The sequence below is a fragment of the Glycine max genome, chromosome 12 (assembly GCF_000004515.6).
Source record: "Glycine max cultivar Williams 82 chromosome 12, Glycine_max_v4.0, whole genome shotgun sequence".
Classification (NCBI taxonomy): Eukaryota; Viridiplantae; Streptophyta; class Magnoliopsida; order Fabales; family Fabaceae; genus Glycine; species Glycine max.
Window position 1 is genome coordinate 2,683,063 of NC_038248.2, and position 19,770 is coordinate 2,702,832.

Consider the following 19,770-nt stretch of genomic DNA (forward strand, 5'->3'; position numbering starts at 1 on the left):
TTTCTATTCTTTTCTTTCTTGTCGTTTTTTTAATTTGACTTTTTTATTTTTCTTTTTTCCTTATTCTTGCTTGGGTGGAAGAGGGGAAAGGTAAATGACGATTGTGTCCCTGCTTTTTGCTTCGATGCTATTCTCCCAGTCACGTGATGGGAGGGACTTTGTGGGTATTGATGTATTTATGTGAGCGGTTGTGATCCAAACGCCGCCTAGGCACGTGCAGAGTTGTACCCACTCACGTTAATGTCTTAATGACTGTGTTTGAGAAACCGTCCATACGGATTAAAGTTCTATTCCCACGAGCTGAGCTGAGCATCGACACGTTTGGAGTTTTGTGTCTAACGGTCACTACAGTTATTAAATACTGTAGCACTTCCTATGGGAGATCGAGTCTTTATTTATGGTTTTTTTTTTCTATTTTATCTGTGATTTTAAAACCCTGCTTTATTACGGAAAAAACAAATAATTACTGGTATCTGTCTCACATTAAAAAATAAATGAAGACTTAGATTTACAATGAAATCTTGTCTTATTTAATTAACTTAATTGTATTTGAAAGTTGCACTATAAAAGGAAATTGAAGAGAAAAATTTATAAATCAGTGTTGGTCTTATATCTCCACCATACTAATTAATTCAAATATTTTTTGATTTCAATTCATTCTACCAAACAAATGGCTTATTTGAATCATGTCTAGTTTTTTTAATTAATTACATTTCTTTATTTATTTTTAATTTAAAACTTTCAAATTCTCATTTTCTATTCAAAGATTTAGGAGTTTGTGATAAATTTAATATATGAAATCATTTTGAAAGTTTAAATTTCAGTAAAAAAAACAATAAAATTTGAAATATCTTGTCAGATGTGACATTAGAATTTATTATCAAATTTTGAGTTTATGTGTGTACCGGACTAGAACGTAGTTTCTTATGGGCACTGTCATAAGATAATTACTATAGGGATCAAGGTTGTCCATATACTTTGAGGTTTTTTATTTTGAGTAAAATTTGATATTTTGATCGGTAAGATTTAAGTAAAGAAAATTGAAAATAAAGGGACTGGTTTTACTTAATTTTTTTACTTGATACATTCGAAGAAGAAAAAATCACACATAATCTAAATTAAAATATTAAAATAAAATTAGATCTATTTAATTCAACCAAATCCTTGTAGGTAATAAAAATAAATAAATAATTTATATATTAACCAGTGTATATTTCTTTTACTGCGTCATTTACTATAATAGCATAAGAACTTTTACACTAACCATACACACCTATTAAACACACAAAAAATAAAAAAATAACATTCACATTTTAATATATTTCAATATTAAATTACATTTTAAAAGATTATTGAGATTTGAAATGCCACATAAAAAATCTTATAATTGGAGTTTTACATGTTAAGTCTTTTATCATCTTGGTGTCAATCTATTTTTTTTTTCCACACATTGATCTTATCCTACTCAAAACATAATTATCTTTTACTCCATAATTTTTTTTTTGTTTATAAAACACAAATGCACTCATCATTAGATCATTTATAAGTTATTGACTTTTTTTTAAAATGATACTTGGTATTAATTAAAGTTGTGAAATTCCTCATATAAAAAATAACATTAATAAGTCATATTTGAAGAGTGGTTCACTTGTTTCGAATATATCACTTGTTCAAAATGTTTGATAATAGTGAAGGAATATCCCATCATGTTTCAAGGGAACATCCAATCATGATCATGGAATAATAACTAATCAATAGACACTTGGTTGTGACTGAGAGGTGTTCAATCGTGATCAAAGGATATTCAATCACGTCCCTAGGTATTGTCAATATAATGAAAGATGTATAACCATTTTTTTTTATATAAAAATTTAGGTGAGTTAGATTCTGGGGTTCATCAGGATTAGGATAGACCTTAAGACTCAAATAACATTTATAGAGATATTTATAGATTATTCACCAATAAGATCCTTATATTGGTAGCAGAAATTAAACCCATGTCCTTTTGAAGTATAGATTTGTTCCTTATCAATTGGACCAATCTTTGTTGATGAGAGATGTGTAACCATATGGGTATAGTTTCAATTTAACTAACTTGGTCTATTGATTTCCAAATCTAAGAAAATAATGGTGCAAGACAACAAATATTTTCTCTTTGTGAAACAATTTTTTTTATCATTGTCTTTTAATTAATGATGGTGGTACTTGAAAATCAAAGTAATCGCATTAGTATATGATAAATATAAATTAGTGTTCTTAAGACTGGTTAAAAAATTAAAAGATTTTCTTATTAAAATGCATAAAATTGTGTTTTTCTATGATTTTTATAAAAACTTTCTTTTATTAATAATTTATTAGCCAATATCCTAATGATAATGATTAGCAAAATCCTTAATATATTATAGATAATCATGTTAATCATTGCTCAATTTGATTATAGTATGATATAATTTTTTAAAAGCTTTTCTTGAGGACTTATGTTCTTAGTGCATACCCATCAATTCAAGCTCTCCATCCACTCTAATGCAACATCCATACTTATGGTAAGACACCTCTTGGTCATGGTCGAACACCCCTCAATCATGATCACTCGAAAACAAGGTAAAGAACAAGATGTCTATAGTAAAAATTAAGAGAAGAAAATTATTTTAGAGTAAAATAATTATTATTAAGATCTCATTAGTAGGTAATTATGGATTAATATTCTTAATAATCTTAAAGGTAAAATCCATGGAATGGATCCTAGGCCCATAAATATTGTATATAAAGAGTAAAATTCTTGATGGAATATATTATTTATTCTCATTTATTATATTTGAGGAGATAAATGACTTAAGTGTGAGGATGTTTTTATAAATATCTATGGTAGTTTTCTTTGGATAAGAAATTCACCAATATGATAAATAAATCACTTAATTATCCTAATACTCCTCCGCATGTACAAAAGCAAAGTTTTTTTTCACGTGCAAATATGTAAATAGAACTTCATCCGCCTTCCACATCATGATATTTACCTGATGAAAAGGTGCAAATTAGATTGGGTGTGTTCGTTTATCTATCTTCCCCACTTTAGAAGAAATCCACCATATATGAAGGATAAATTTTATTGGACTGGCGCGTTAATCTTCATTTTCATTGTTTATTTTAATTTATATTTTGTAGTAACATGTCTAAGCTAGACGAACAACAATAATCGGTAAACATAACTCCGTTGAATTTGTAACGTAGACAGTGAACTCCGCCAAACTTGCTCTGTCAGAACTTAGAAGTGGAAAATAAGGAAGGAGTTGTGGGAGGGGCTTGGTCCTTGTAACGTGCTTCACGTTGTGATCGGGGACAGCTGTAAGAATGGCAATATATATATATAAACCAGGACAACTGCTTCCTTTTCTCTGTCACACTAGCCACCAACCTTAGAATAAAACACAGTACAATGTTGTTGTTGTCATCCACAAATATCATGATATTTATGAACAATTCAACAATGTTATTGAGTATTAGTTAAAAATCACTTAAACAATCGTTTATATTTGTAATGGTTCTCATTGTCTGCCAACAATATTAGATTTAATCTCTATATTTGAGATTTTTTTTTTTATAATTTTAGTCTCTATGTAAAATAAATTTAACGTATATTTTATTTTGGTCCCTTCATAGGAAAAAAAATATGGACTTCTTCCTTACGTTTAACATGGATTTTTTATTTAGTCATTATGAGAAAAATACTTTGGCATTGATAGTGTTATGTTGACAAATGATGGGAATAATTTGTGAAAAAAAAAAAGAAAAATCATTTAAGAAGAAAAATGTAGAGTTTTTATTTTTTCCATATAGTGTCAAAGTATAGGGACCACATTTTTAATTTAACCCAAGTTTTAATATAGTTAATTACACCCCCTCCCATTTTCACATTATCCATTTTTAAAATATGTTTCACTAGTTTATGTAAAAAAAAAAAATACATTTCTCTAGCTACAACATTTTGTTATCTATAGTAACAAAAAAAATCATTTTAGAGGGGTCAAATCCATTATTTGCACTATCAATAAAAATCATTATCTATTATTCCATTTTATATTTTATGAAGAAATTTTCAAATTGTTACAAGAAAAACAATGTCTTTATTAAAAAATATTGTAGTTTATTTTTCATGTTTAGTTTTTTAACTTAATTAGTGAAAGCCCTAGACCTAGTCCCTCTTTAATTAACATTATTTTCATTACCAGGTAGAAAATATTATACCCTGATTACAGAAACTTTAAATTACGCGTGAATCTGTACAATCTTACCAAGTCAATGAAAATCATTACCATTATTTTTTTTTTCTTTCTAAAAGACGGCTTCAAACCTTCATAATTTTCTTCGTTTTGCGTTCGGAGCTTAAAACATTATTAAGCACAGGAAAACAATGGCGTCTCTTTCTGAACAAGCCATTAATCATAATTACATACCTTTTTATTTCATTTAAATCTTGAACTTACGTATATTGGTTATTCATTGTGCGTTTTTTTTTTTTCATGTTTCATTCTATGTTAGCTTTTTTAGTCCTAACATAAATCAATGAAGATTGGAAAATATGCCCTTTGCAGTTAAATTAATTTATTATAAATTGGGTGTCAAGTTTAGAGTTTACGTATGTATGATAGGAACGAAGAACTATTTATTTATGTAAAAAGTATATCTATAAATAAATTTGGCTTTATACTCGATGAAGAATAATTTATATCTTGCTGATTTTGTTTTTGGATCAAGAATGCACAAGAGATCAAATGACCAACACGGGATTAATCTGATTGGTTGTTGAGAATATATAACTCAATTTATATTATTTCAATTACTAGTTGGAAACAGTTCTGCGGTTGATTTCTCATGTTCCTTGGTTAAATTAGTGATGGAATTAGAGGGACTTCCTCCTCCTCTTGATGATCTATCTTTACTCCTTTTATTTCGGTTCAATTGAGTGATTTTCAATTCCCTCCGCAAATTAAGTCCATCTTTCACCCTATGAGAAGGAGATCACAACTACAATTGATTTAACTTAAAAAATGATTCTCTAAGAATTCATTATTATTTGACTAAACATTTTCAATTAACCTCTAATTATTAAATGACATCAAGGGTCTAATAAAGAGCAACCTAAAAATTGCGGGGTTTAAGCCTTTGCGGGAGACGAAGAAAGAAAGTGATGTCTTTCCCATTTGGTGGCATAATGATGGACCATAGCATGCCACTTATGACGCTATATGCACATTATAAAGTGCCAACAAAAGCAGATAAACGATACTGCAAAAGATATCGTACGGTTTGGGATTTGCGGGAGAAGTCAAAGACAACTCTTCCATTTCGGTTTTGGGTTGCACGCGTATCTATGATTGTATGGGCCCTTTGCGTTTTATACTATATTCTCATCTCATCTCAATTCTCTTCATCCTGTTGAAATCACTAGGCACTCGCAAAATAATTATAGAAAAAGACTGATTTATATATGAATAGTTTTTTTAAAAGAAAATCTAATATGGTTGAGTTCATCTATATTCATAGTAAAGCCCGTAAGTTTACTCTTTTTTTTTTAGTGAATATACGTACAAGATGAAAAGGTAACAGATAATTTATTATTAACAAAAAAATATTAAACATAAATAATTAATATACTGAAATAAGGTTGAATTATTTAAGTAATATTTAAATATAATTCTGGATAGAAATAATTTTTTGTTAGACTTTACTTATCTATGGATTAAATTCTACTCCAAATTAATTATGGTCTATTTTTCTAATGAACCATATGGTTAAGAATATTTTGTTATCATTGAATTCAATTAAACTACCTTGTAATATTAATCTATGGTGTGTGCATTATAATATTATTTATAGTTAACAAAAAATAGGAAATAGTAGCAAAACAACACTTTATATCTTATTATTTATATTTTTTTGGTAAGGTATCTTATATGAAATAATAATAATAATATCGTTATTTATTATCTTATCTATACCCACCACTATGTTATTACCAATTTACCATAATAATATTTAATGATATTAAAATCTCCCAAAATAAATTTAGAAAATGGAAAGTTAGAAAGATATAGGAGGGAAGAAGAGAAAAATGGAAGAGATTAAGGAGAGATAATTGTGAAAGGTTTTGAAATTGATAATAATCATCATGTTGATAATAAATTTTATTTTAAAGTGATATAAAAAATAAAAATGAGTTAGTGAAATATATCACCACGATAAACTTTTCAACTAACAATATATATTTTTAAAAAATACATATAGTCTTTTGAAGGGTCCTAAAATGATTGGAAGCTTTAAACGATCATTTGTATAAAACTAGTCATGACCCTTTGCATAAATCTACAATTTTTATATCAATAATTTAATTCCTGTTAGATAAATATTAATCTAATAAAAACCATCCTAACTCTTATATTTTGCCCCTTAATAAATGATATTTTATTATTGTACTGTTATTAATTTCTTATGTTTCAATAAATTACTCCAAAGTTTACCAATGATGGCAATGAAGTTATCTTTAAGCTGCTGAGGAGTCCATAACTTCAACCTTTTACTTGAGCACATGCAAAAAGTGTTAACAGGCTGATGCAGAACAAAAACTTGGATTAAAGTCCAAAGAGGATGGCTTTAATAAAGACTGAGTTGCATGTGTTTCTGTGCGTTGTTCATGTTTTGCTCAGATGCAGGCTTTTCTCATACATTATTATCTCTTTGATGTCCAACTCAAAGCTCGTTGCAACATTCAGCAATTGCTCTGCTCCCCTTCTAATTTCTTTTAGATTTTGGAATCTAATTCAGTCTCAGGCTTTGGAGAAAAGTCAGACGCAGAACACCTTCCTTTGAACTTTATAGCTGGTTTGATTTAAAAACGAAAGAAAGACTTTAAAGATAGCATTATTGTTGGCCTCTTGTCCAAAAAATTAAAATGAAGGAATGTTTTATATTATATATATATATATATATATATATATATATTTTTTAAATATCAATATAAAAAATATTACATAATGCAAAAAGAAAAAAGGTCAACAAGGGAAATATTTTAACATTGATTTTTGGAAGAAGAAAATGACAACGGTTTATATAAACACTACAAATCAAATGTATTTAACTTGTCTTTCCAATTTCTGACTCATCAAATTTGCTAAATTGTGAGCTAGATGACATCATAATTAAATTAAAAGTTATTTGAGTAGTTACTTGTTTTATGACAGTTAGTTAGTTACTAAAAATTATTTGAGTAAGTTAATATTAGATACTCAAATTAGTTATTTTTTGTTTTTTTATAAATAAACCAACTTTGTAATATTTTTATGAATGAAAAAAATGTTTTTTATTTATTTTTCATTTCTGATATTATTAATATGATTTTAAGTGGAGCACTTAACTTTTTGTGCAAACTACACTTGATTCAACCAGAGAAAATAGTGAAAAGATTTAAATCTGTGACCTTTTTTCCTTTCTTCTCCAACTAGTAGGCCAACCTTATAAGTTCTTGAGTAAATCAGGTAAATTACAGTAATATGAACTTACACCCAAGATGCAAACTCACGCATCCCTGATTCCATTGTCATTTCTCCCCGTAGGTTTTAGCATTTTCCATTCTTTTTTAAATAAAATAATAATTTTCAGACTTTTTTTTTCTTTCTAGTATCTATTTTTATTCCAACTTCCAAAATGTATTTATCAATGTGTAGCTTTGGGGTCAAATGTAACTTGCTCAATTTTTGCGCCCTCTGTAATTCCATTCCCCTGGGCTGGTTCATTAGAAACCAGCCTGATATGGCTGTACATAGAACACAAGAAAAACTGTTATTGTAAGCCCATATACAAGTATTTTGGGCTATAAAAAAATAGGAAATGGCTCAGAATATAAAAAAGTAAAGATGCGACAATAGAATAGAAGCTTACACGAGAATACGAGTATGAGATTCGATTTGTTGGTGCTTTCATGATGTAATCAATCTTAACATACATTTTAGTAGTTTTGCTTCAATTAATTTGCCATTTTTTTCACTGGCAAACGATAATAGCAAGCCATCACGAACACAGGCTGGTAGTTATACAACATGTGGCTGTGAATGGATGAACAGTTACTTTCATATTACTCACCTTCGAATCTTTGTGGTTCCAGCATGCTCTATCATCTACTTTTGTCGAGTTCAATCATCTTGTGTGTCTATATATAGGAAAAGCTGAGTTTTGAATACTAGCTAATTGTCAAAATTCAAAACAAGACTCTTAATTGTTTCATTTATATTATTTTACATGACAAGTTATACAAAATCATCTTTTTTACTTAGAAAGTGATATCTTTTTAAATAATTAGTTTATACTTATACTTGAACAAGACATAAAACACAAAAAGAAATAACAAAGATGTAAAACCATTATATTATTATACATCTGGATTTTTGCCACTATACTGCACACATTAAAAGATAAAGGCGCCGACAGAAAAAATGAACTTAAGTTGTATAAATAATCGATGTACAAAAAAACCATGTGCATTATTATCTAACCTTTTCGATCAAAATAATTACGTAACAACCTTTGGTTAAATTATTATAAAAAAATTAAATGATTTAATCTAAAAATTTAAAAGTGATTTAAGTATTTTCTTTTAATGATTATATATTTTATGAGAGATACTTCTGCTCAAATTGATTCACATAGTTAATAGTAATTTAAGTTATTCAAACAATATCCTATTTGAAAGAAAATAGATTTATAAAAGGAATTACACGTTACATTTTTTTTAGTAATTAGTAATGTAAATTATTTGTTTATCATTTTAATTTTGAACGTGGAAGCTACGTGACCGAGCAAAGTATCATAGTGGGCCTGGGTAGCAACCGTGGTTCATGGTCATCAGTTGCCACTTGCCACATTGAAGAAAAAGTTACCACTTGCCTCGACGATCATGGATAAAAAAAGGCTTTATCTAATCCAAAATGTTAGACAATTCATTTATAGTATTTATTTTTTCACCCTAATATTTGTATCCAAGTATTTTTTTTTCAATGGAATTGATTAATTTTTATTGAATTTTTTGGTTATGATTTTTAATATCAAATTTTAAAAAAACATATTAGTAAAATTAAACAATATTCTATCTGATTTTTATAAGAAACGAATATCAAATACATTATTTAATCAGGAAGATATTAGTTGAGTTGGATAGTAAAAAATAAAATAAAATTATAGATTTAATTTTCTTATTAATAAATTAACATTTATTTATAAACTAAAAATAAAAATTATGAGCTTTGACTAAGAGCTAATAGTAGATTAATTGTATAATAAATTTATTGACAGATAACAATCTAAATCAATAAATTTTAATTTTAAAAATTATTTCTCTCCTTTACTATCAAGTATTTTTCAACTTTGCATTCGTCTGGTTGTGGAATCCTTCTTAATAGTACTGTTTTAGAATTGCTAAGATGAAGTCAAGTTTTGAGGAATTGAAGAAGAAGAAGAAGAAGAAGGGAGAAGGAGAGCATTGGAAGACATAGAGATAAAGAATTGAAGATAATGCGAACCCTTTGCGACGTATGCGAGAGCGCCGCTGCCATTGTCTTCTGCGCCGCTGATGAGGCTGCTCTCTGCTCCGCTTGTGACCACAAGGTTCCTTTCTTCACTCTTTCGGTTTCACTTTTTTCATCCATAATTCAATACTTTGAAGAATTATTTACGCTTTTCCTGCTTGATCGAATTCTATATTATTCTACTTTTAAATAAGTATAAGTAGTGATTTAATAAATAAATTGTGTTCAAAGGAGCAACAAATGATTCCAAATTCTGCTTGAATATTATTATTTCACTCTAATTTTGGTGTTGGATCTTGGAGATTGCTTCAACAACTTTCATCTGCAAAGTAATATATAATTCAGGGACAACCTATTTTGGTTGGAATATTTCATCGTATTTTTTTTTCTGGAGTTAATACAGTCGCTCTCTCATAACTCATTCACAATTGTTTCTCAGATTTTCATGTTGTTTTTAATTTGCATTTACTACCATTTTAGATATTGCTCGCTGTTGATGTAATTTCTTACCTTCTTTGAGTACGACCAAAATGAATGAGTTTCTTTCAACTCGTTCCTAAGTGGATTAATCAATTTGCTACTATTATGTTTCATTAACTATATTATATGGCCTTGTTTGAATAAACATCAGTTTGTACACTTAACTTTTATAGAAACTTTCTCATTTAAAAGCTTAAGTGGATAAATGGATTTTAGCTTATGTGAGAAATTCAACTCATTTTATCTTCTTATTATCTTTTCCTGTAAGTGTTTATGGACAAGTTTATCTAAACAAGTGTTGAACGATTGACAAGTGCACCAATATGCATAAGTATTAAAGTTAAAATTAAATTGGTTTGAAAGGTTATGAAAAGAATAATAAAATAATTTGACATAAAATTAAATTAAAATAAGCAAGAGAAAAAAACAAACATAAAATTAAATTAATTAATTAAAATAGACAAGATGAGAGAAGCCAACCTTAGAAGCAAATGTTAATTCAGATGAGAATGTTGAGGGTTTAGCATACCAGAGTTATCCTTAAATGTAATCTTAATGATTTTTCTCTATTTAAGATTATTTCGATTATCATATGCATCTACTCATATATTCTAACCCTGATCACTCAAGTGAAAAAGTCTAATTTATCTATTTTCTCTCCCAAATTTCTTTAAGAGGTAAAACAGTTCCATTGCATTAAGAATAAAGATGTATAACAGACTAAATAAGATCATTCTATCTCTATAGATGAATTATTTAGATACATTTTTCCAGTTCTATTATAGAATAACACTTCCCAATGCTACCCCTAAAACTTACCATGCATATGGGTGATCAGACCATAAACAATGAAATTAAACATAGAAAAGGATGATGAAAAAGGACTAATATTAAATAGATAGGAATAACATCTTCGATCTTCAATTTGTTTTCTCGGATTTTACTTTATTTTTCTGCGACAATTATTCACCAAGCACTTGTAAATTCACAAACTTAAATACTTTCTGCACGAAAAGTTAAATGATGTTAAAATTCCAATTATTCACATAAAAAACAAGATATATGAAAGAAAAATTAACAATTCTTATATGATTTAATCCCAAAATATACCTATACATAACAGTTATCAATAAGGCCTATATCTTTTAAGATGTTCTTTTACACCATTGGATTTTAAATGCCTTTGAATTATTATTGCATGGAATCTTGATATGGAGATTGATTCACTTAATCTAAAGAGGTAAAATTGGGACAGCAGAGTTGGAATTGGGATTCGCTTGAAATTGGCACAAGAATAAGTAGTTAAGTACTCGAATGGAATGGTATTTTGTACCGGTCATTTGTACATACTTTCTTTGCAAATCTTTTCATGTTGAGTGATGCATCCTACCTGTGAATTTTATATTTTGGATTGAATGGTGTAATAATTACTAAGATCCACTGATTTATGCCTTTTGTCAAGTGTTTCTAGTGACAACATTCATATATAATTTAATGGAAGTACCATACGTTTGCATCTAATTTTTTCTCTGACAGCATTGTGTTTGTGGTTTACATTGGAGCTACAGATCCATATGTGTAACAAACTTGCTAGTAGACACGTTCGGGTTGGCCTTGCTGACCCCACTGATGTTCCACGCTGTGACATATGTGAAAACGCACCTGGTACTGAATGGTATTCATATCTTTTTTGCAAGATTGTGCATTCTAAACTATATAGAAGTTGAATCTTTCTCCCTTGTCATGGAAATTTCTATGTGTAGCTTTCTTTTACTGTGAGATAGATGGTAGTTCGCTGTGTCTGCAATGTGATATGATTGTGCATGTTGGTGGTAAAAGAACTCATGGAAGATATCTTCTATTGAGGCAAAGAGTTCAGGTATGTTTAGGCTGAAAGAATCATCAAGCTTTATAGCTTCTGAATAGATATTTTGAAGTTTATTTATCTTCTTTTTGGGCCTTTTTTCTGGCAGTTTCCATGTGATAAACCTGCCCAAATGGAAGAACTAGGGCTGCAACCTATGGATCAAAATGAATCAAGGAGGGATGAAAGTCAGTCACTCAAGCTAAAAATAAGAGATAGTCAGCAGAATCACAGTGTCTCACCTGTTCCAAGACAAGAAAATAATATTGATGGTCATGGAAAAATGGATAAAAAGTTAATTGATCTTAATACGAGGCCACTGCGGTTAAATGGAGCAGCACCAAACAACCAGGTAATTTATTTTTTTTCATTTTCCATATTGACTTGAGTTCTTAGATTGTGGGCTGTTTTGTTATATGCATTTCATAACCCTTGAATTTAATTGGTTTTCTTAAGCGCACAGAAACTACAAAAGTTGTGACACTTGATTTAGTTGTTGAATTAACATATAATCTATTTTTTGAAGGAACGAGGTATGGATATTTTAAGAGGCAATAATCATAAATCTGCGAGTGTGCCACCAGTAGAATCCTTCAAACAAGAGTCTGAGAAGTAATAAAGCTACAACATATAGGGTGTGGTCAGAGGCTACAGAAATATTATGTTTACGCAAATTTCTCTTACACTGCTGACCTTGTTTATGTGAATCTTGTTTTTTGTCTGCTTAAAAGTTTAGTTGTTTGGCTGCAGACCAAATTAATGAGGGAAAATAGTTGCTTTCATATGGATGAGCTGCATAAACAAGGTTACTACAGCTTAAACTCGAGGGTATAACATGATTGTTGCCAGTATATACTGCGTTTTCTTAAAGCAGCTTATGTCCAATGCATCCTTAATATTTTGGTTTTCCTAGTCTGACAGCAGAGGAACTGTTGGTTTTATTAGAAACTTTATGATATTTTATTACATGGCTATATATATGATTCAACCTTCAAATTGTTGAAATATGCTAACTTAAGTTTCTGTACTATCTTAAAAGGGACGCAATGCTAATGCATTGGTTGAAGTAAAGACTATTTATGGCTTCTTTTATAAAAAATTAAAATACAAAAGGGGGGAGGGGGATGGATGAGGGAAGAGTTGTATAATGATGTTGTGGTTGTATTCATTTGTGAAAACTGATAGTATTTCATTATAATGATAAATACTTAATGGAAAAATAAAGTGAGAATGATAAATAGGGTGGTTTAGGATTTGAACGAGTCGCAAAATAGACCTTTTTTCATATGCTTAAATTATTCATTTTTTTTAAAAAAGAAACTGCCTTTATGAAGAGTTTTGCTTTTAATTTAACAATTATTACCAGAAAATGTTTGGCTTTATTGTTTAGGATTTATTATTAATTTATGTTGAACTTTTATAATAGAAAAATAAATATATTATTTGAAATAAAATTGTAAAATATAATAAGAATTTGATTGAATAGAAGTGCTAGCAATACATTTTTTAAGTATATTTTTTGACACATTATTATTAGTTAAAATTTAAAAACACAAAATTGATAGGTTTTACTTCTTATTTAATAAATTAGATTTATAATTTTTAATAAATTTTAACTAATAGTAGAAAGAGTGTTCAAAGAAGTTAGGGTGTCCTGTTAACATTTTCCATTTAATAAAATATACTAATACTATAAGAATTTTTTACACTATTATATTGTTATGTATAAATTATTTATTTTGTAACAATTACATTAAAAATTATATATAATTTTTTTTAATTAATTGATGATGTAAACATCTTTATAATAATAAATATATGAAAATTAAACTCATATAATAAAAGCACCTTGTAAGGTACTATTTTCAGTTTTTATATAAGAAAAATTAAAAATACTTTTTAGTCCTAACTTGTGAGTACTTTTTTATCATTTTCTAACTTATTAATTATTAATTTTTTTATATCTTCAATTTATTATGAAGTCTATGAAGTATTTATTCATTTATAAAAAATGTATATATATTTGTTATGTATTAACCATATATGTCATATTTATTCGTTTGTGAAATTTATTCCTGAAGGTGAGTCGTTTATAAATGTTCTTTAAAATTAAAATTTTAAATATGTAACATTGTGATAAATTAATTTTTAAATTTTATAATTTAATATCAAATTAACCTTAAAAAATATAATTTATTATTAAATTGATTTTATAAAATGATCTTATAAATTTAAAAGCAAGAATAATTTATCGCATTTTTTTTATTTATTCAGAATTTGTATTCTATCTTTCACAAACGAATTTATTACTATATTACCTTTTTGGAGACAAATTTGTTTAGCGTTTTTTTGAAATTTTTTCTCAAGAGGGATTTTAACAGAAAAGCAATGGCAAGTGCTTTGGGTAGCAGAGTTGAATCTGTTCGAAACTCTCCCTTGGTAAGATTTTCGATCAACTTTATCAGATCCTTTGGCTCTTCTTCTTCTTCATCTGCCGTTTCTTCTGCTCAGAACCCTAAGAAATCAAAGCGAAGAAAGAAGAACTTATTGGATGTGGCTGAGTTCTTATCTAACTGGGGAATCGGCTACCACATGGCCAAGACTCACTGGAACGAAGTTTCTGACGAAATCACTAAAATCAATCTTTACAAGGTGATTGATGATACCGATTTATTTCTCTGCTTTTCTGACTTCTCATGAATTCTAGAGCAGACTCTCATTTTTATTTCATTTTATTTTACAGGATGGAAGACATGGGGATTGCTTTTAAAAATGGTTATATAGTTTCATAAGTTGTATTAGAATTGTTTTTGACTTTTGGTCATTCTGTTTTTTCAATTTTTATGTACAGTAGATTCTGGTTGTTGAAGGCACTGGTAATCATGCTGCACTGCTATTCTTCAATGATAGTGTAGGCTACGCTAAGAATGCCTTTATGAATTCTTACATTGGCCATATAGGATAATCAATCTATTATAAACACTTAACAAATTGGATGGTAAGTGCAGATTTTTTCCATAATCAATAAACATTTAGGTTAGTGAAAAGTGTAGGGAGCTTCTAGTTGAGGTGTTTGAGTTTCATCTGATTGGGCAAGCTTCATTTCCTTTTCGAGTTGCAAATTAAAACAGGTGTGCTTCTGTCAATTACGATATACATTATACAATGACATAGAAAGTAGAATACTTAATTGACTTTCCGCTTGTCTCCATTTCTGAGCAATATTGCTTCAGTGTTTCTGATAATACCGTGATGCTTATGGATTCTCACATGGGAATTTGTAGTTTTTATGTTATTTATTGCTCAATTTAGCCTACATGGTTGTCCGGCTTGGCATAATTCCAAATTGATTCTTTATTATGCTGGTCCCTTGTCTTAATCTACTTTAATCAAAACTTTTCCTTTAATAAAAAATTCAAGTAGTTCTCCATTTCATCTATTCTGACAGCTACGTAAAACAAAAATTGTAAATATATTTTTATGAATATTGATAGAAGTGTTGGTAGTATTTCTAATGTTAATATTCAAAAGGAACAAGTCGAACATTGCCTAGGTGAAGAGCCCTTGAAAAGTGTTTTTAGTTTTGAACACTTATTTTTGGCTTGTAAAGAACTTGCAGAGGATTGAGCTTGTGTACGTAAGCGTGCCACATTTGCAACTCCATTACATTTGCACACGTCTCAGTGTTAACTTTCTCTGTCTCATTCATGTTCCATATCAAATTAATTATGATCTGTTATAAATCTCATAATTTTTTCTTATATGACAATTTTGTTTCTGTTGCTTGTTAGAACTTGGAAGCTTTATTTGATAAATTCTCACAGTGAATATTGTGTGAAGCATAATGTACCAAAAACAAAGTGTAAATTGTATGAAGCATTGTGTGAATACTGAAGCATTTTTTAGTACTTGTTTTCTGGCTTGACTTGATACCATTCAACTTATTGCCGGCTTGCCATTAGCAGATGCTCCAAAAAAAAGTTAGTTGAGTTCACAAACGCAGTTGGAGATACCTACCAACAAACTTAACGAGCTCAGCAGACAGTGGCTTAAAAGTTGAAACTGAAGCAAGTTGATGCTTTCTAGTGACTTTGGGTTTTTAGGTCATCGACGTTAGCCCATGTCTTTTCAATTTGGCTTAGTTGTTTTCGACCATGGTATAATTTTTTAATCAATCATGAAATATTCCTCACGCATTCATGCAGGGTGCTTAATTAAGCTTTTTTCTTTTAGATTTTTAATTAAATGAACTCTCGACCATGAAACGTGCTGTGAGGGAGTAATCTGGACGGATTTGATTCTTACTTAATTTGTGTTTCTCTTTGACCTATTTTATATCCATTCTAGTAAATCACTAAATCTACATATTTAACGGGTTAAGTCCCCTTTGAGGTGGTTGCTAGTTTCCGGTTTTTTGTTTTCAAATATAATTTTTAAAACAAAATGTGTTAGGCAAAAATAGAATTAAATTAATTTTTAATTCAATTTCAAAATAATTTTACAATCACTATAAAAACAAAAACAAAAAGTTTTATGAATTTGTTTCTTAGTTTTAAAAAACACATTCTAACCATTATCATCATATCACCATTGTCATTGTCACAATCGTCGTTGTCACTGTTGCTACTATTCTACTACTATCACCACCACACTTTGTTGTTGTCGCCTCTATCATTACAATCATCACACCGTTGTTGTAACCATCACCACTATCATCTTCACCATTTCATCTCCATCGTCGTTGTTGTCACCATCACCACTAGTCCACCATTGTTATCGTCATTATCACACCACCACCACCACACCGTCGTTGCCACCATTATGTCATTGTCATCGTCGTTGTCACTATTCCACCCCACCACCACCCATAATTTTAAAAATCGATCTGGTGATTGACTTAGTCAAGACATTGGGTCATTGAGTCAATGTCGAATGAGTGGGTCACTAGTTGACCCGCATGACCCGATCTTTATTAAATAAAATTAAAACTTTATATCCAACTTTAATTGAAATATATGATCCAATGCATTTCCTCCCTTGGACATGTCAGTGGGTCATCGATTTAATTGCAAGTCCGGTAAGGTTGCACCAGTGTATCAGGTTGCACCAAGTTCAATGCATGATCGATCCAATAGGTAACTCAATCTGGGTAGACCTTTGGGTCATAGTTGAATCGATTTGGGTTTTAAAACACAGTCAGCACCGTTCCACTACAACTACTGTCACCATTAACATTCCACCCCCACTACCACCATCGTCGCTATCACCATTCCACTCTCACCATCGTCGTCACTGCTATCGACACCACCACTATCGCTACTACTGTCATCGTTACCACTCCCACCCTACTCCCTCTACCACCACCCTTATTTTATAGTAGAGATAAGACAAAATAATTGACTCATTTTATTTATCTTCAATTTGTAACATCTTTTTAAAAATTAAAAATAAAGAATAAACCAAAACTTAAAACCAAAACTGATATTAATTTTGAAAAAATTTAAAACTAAAAATGAGAAATCACTTCGAACAGGACTGGTGTTTTGATTGTAGATGTGGACTTTGTATGAACAAAATTTGGTATCCATATTCTTCAAGGATGCTCATTTAAATTCATTTACGTACATGATTAAAAGTGCTTCTGTAAAGCTATTAGAATTGGATTAGCACCGAAGGATGGAGATAATTTGCATAAGATGATACGGTTAAATTTGATCAAGTGCCTTTACATGCTAGCACATGAAGAAAAATAGTGACAACTTGACTTTATAATAAGCTGAACCTGCGGTGCTTCGTTAATCAGTCTCAGTTCACTGATATGATCAGTCACCTATGCAACAATCAAAGGCTCAAGGCCAACACAAGTCTTGTCATAGTTGGCTATGATATAGGTAGTAAAAATATATGAACTAGTGATTGTCATAATAAATACATAACAATGACATAAAATTATCTTAGAATTCTGCAAAGCGGAGTCACAAGATATCTAACATGACACTCGGACCCAAACAACAATGCTTTTTATTAATTGTTAGAAACAATTAAGATGAGTTATATATAATAGGTCACAATAATAAGATCACTGTCTACCTCTAAATTGGTCACAACTATAACATCATTAACCTCATCGCATCCCATCTCCGAGAGCAGTAATCATTATATATAATAGGGGTAGACAGTGTAATATTTTTTTTCAAACAATTAAGATGATTTAATACAATATTTTTAAGGATATCAATATAATGTTTTTCCTTAGATCCACTTTTGTGTACGAACATGATTCATGTTTCATATGGTTATAATGATGTGAGGGTTTGAATTTCTGTTTCGCAAGCTCCAAACCATGGATTGAGCTAAAGCTTGTCCCTGTAAGCTTTCTCCAAACTATGGTTTTGAGGTTTCGAAAGGGAATCCGAACACTCTATACATCAACTCCATTCTTGTTGCTTTAATTTCTGCTTCCACAATTAATTTTAGGTTGTATATCCAGCTCCTAAATAGTTAGCAAGAGCAACAATGATACGATACATATTGGACATCTCTTTCATGTTTTAAAATCTGGATGTACAGAGCATTTATGTATTTATCATATCTGTGTATGCATGGTATTCATCATAAATGTGAAATTTAGCTCAGCTTTTACCAATCAAAAGTGAGGGCTGAGAAAAGAAAAATGTAACACAATCACTATTTTTCTACCTAAATTTTTATAAATGATTTGCCATGCTTGTTGAATCTTGAATGGGCGAGTAATCTCTTCTACCTTATTCCGTGTAACCACTATCTTGTGATCTATAGTCTAAATATCTAGTTGATTTTATTAAAAGGAAAAGAAAATTTGCCATGTAGCATTTCTCTAAAGATTCATTGTTGTCTAAATCAAAAGGCAATATATTGCACTTGTTAGTTTTGGCCCTTTGACAGACAAATATGGATCATGTGGTAGAGTAGTCTTCAAAAAGGCCTGCAAAGAGAGGTTGTGATATGTTTTTTATTGGCATGTTGAAATCAATTACAAATCTTATGTTTCCGTTACAGGTGCGAGGGTGCAAAACAATCTGATTGAAGATGGCTTCTTGTTAACTTCGATGGTTTTATCTTTTTGGGGAATTAAAAGTAGTTCTTCTTGGGTCTTAAGAAAGAAGAACTTGTGTTCTTTTGCAGAGGAATAGGAATAGGGTCTTGCTGATAAGTTTGCTAAATATACAACAAAGAGGGGTTAACTTATTCATAGTCTGTTATATATTTGCTAATGATGGTTATTGGTTATTTTGTGATCTTTTAGGCTTTTTGTTGTAATTTGTAAATAGCCTATTAAAGGGATCCTAATTGCTCCCTAATGTTGTAAATAGCCTATTACATAGGGTCAGGGAATCTTAATCAGCTAAATTTCAGCATTACATATGACAGCCATACCTCCTTTTTGAAGTCGAAAACAATTAACTTCATTTTAGTTCTTCCCCTTCTCTCATGTAGTATCGATATTGTGTACGAGTCCGTAGTTCACTAATATGATACTATATGTCTAAATTGATAATAACTTAAAATTAAGCAATTCAGAGCTTCAATATGTGTCTGAAGAATAGCTTGGTTCCGTCAACTTGTTCCACTCTCCGTGCTCAAATCTTCCCCTTCATGCTGTGGCAGCATAGAAAATGTCTCTGACTTTATTTTTGCTTCACCATGATTCTTTTGCTTCACTCTTTATTATTATGTAGACTTCATGCAGGTCTCATTGACATGCATGATTTGATAGAAATCATATAAATTTTAGTCAACAATAAGTCTAACTGTTGAAAAAGTGTCCGTAATATATTTAAAAGTAATGTTACTAACGTTACTTGCCGATATAGA

General features: G+C 29.7%; 2 protein-coding genes across 2 annotated transcripts; both read left to right on the plus strand.

Moving 5' to 3' along the window:
- Positions 1-9,390: 9,390 nt before the first annotated feature.
- LOC100818604 (B-box zinc finger protein 18) lies at positions 9,391-12,786 on the plus strand. The gene is made up of 5 exons (XM_003540915.5): positions 9,391-9,651; positions 11,621-11,717; positions 11,816-11,931; positions 12,026-12,268; positions 12,443-12,786. The coding sequence occupies exons 1-5, from the start codon at positions 9,559-9,561 to the stop codon at positions 12,530-12,532; spliced, it is 639 nt and encodes a 212-aa protein (XP_003540963.1). The 5' UTR covers positions 9,391-9,558; the 3' UTR covers positions 12,533-12,786.
- Positions 12,787-14,244: 1,458 nt separating this feature from the next.
- On the plus strand, positions 14,245-15,044 carry LOC100820545 (uncharacterized). Its single transcript, XM_003540618.5, has 2 exons — positions 14,245-14,568; positions 14,660-15,044. Exons 1-2 carry the CDS (start codon positions 14,305-14,307, stop codon positions 14,684-14,686), a joined length of 291 nt encoding a protein of 96 aa, XP_003540666.1. The 5' UTR covers positions 14,245-14,304; the 3' UTR covers positions 14,687-15,044.
- Positions 15,045-19,770: the final 4,726 nt, after the last annotated feature.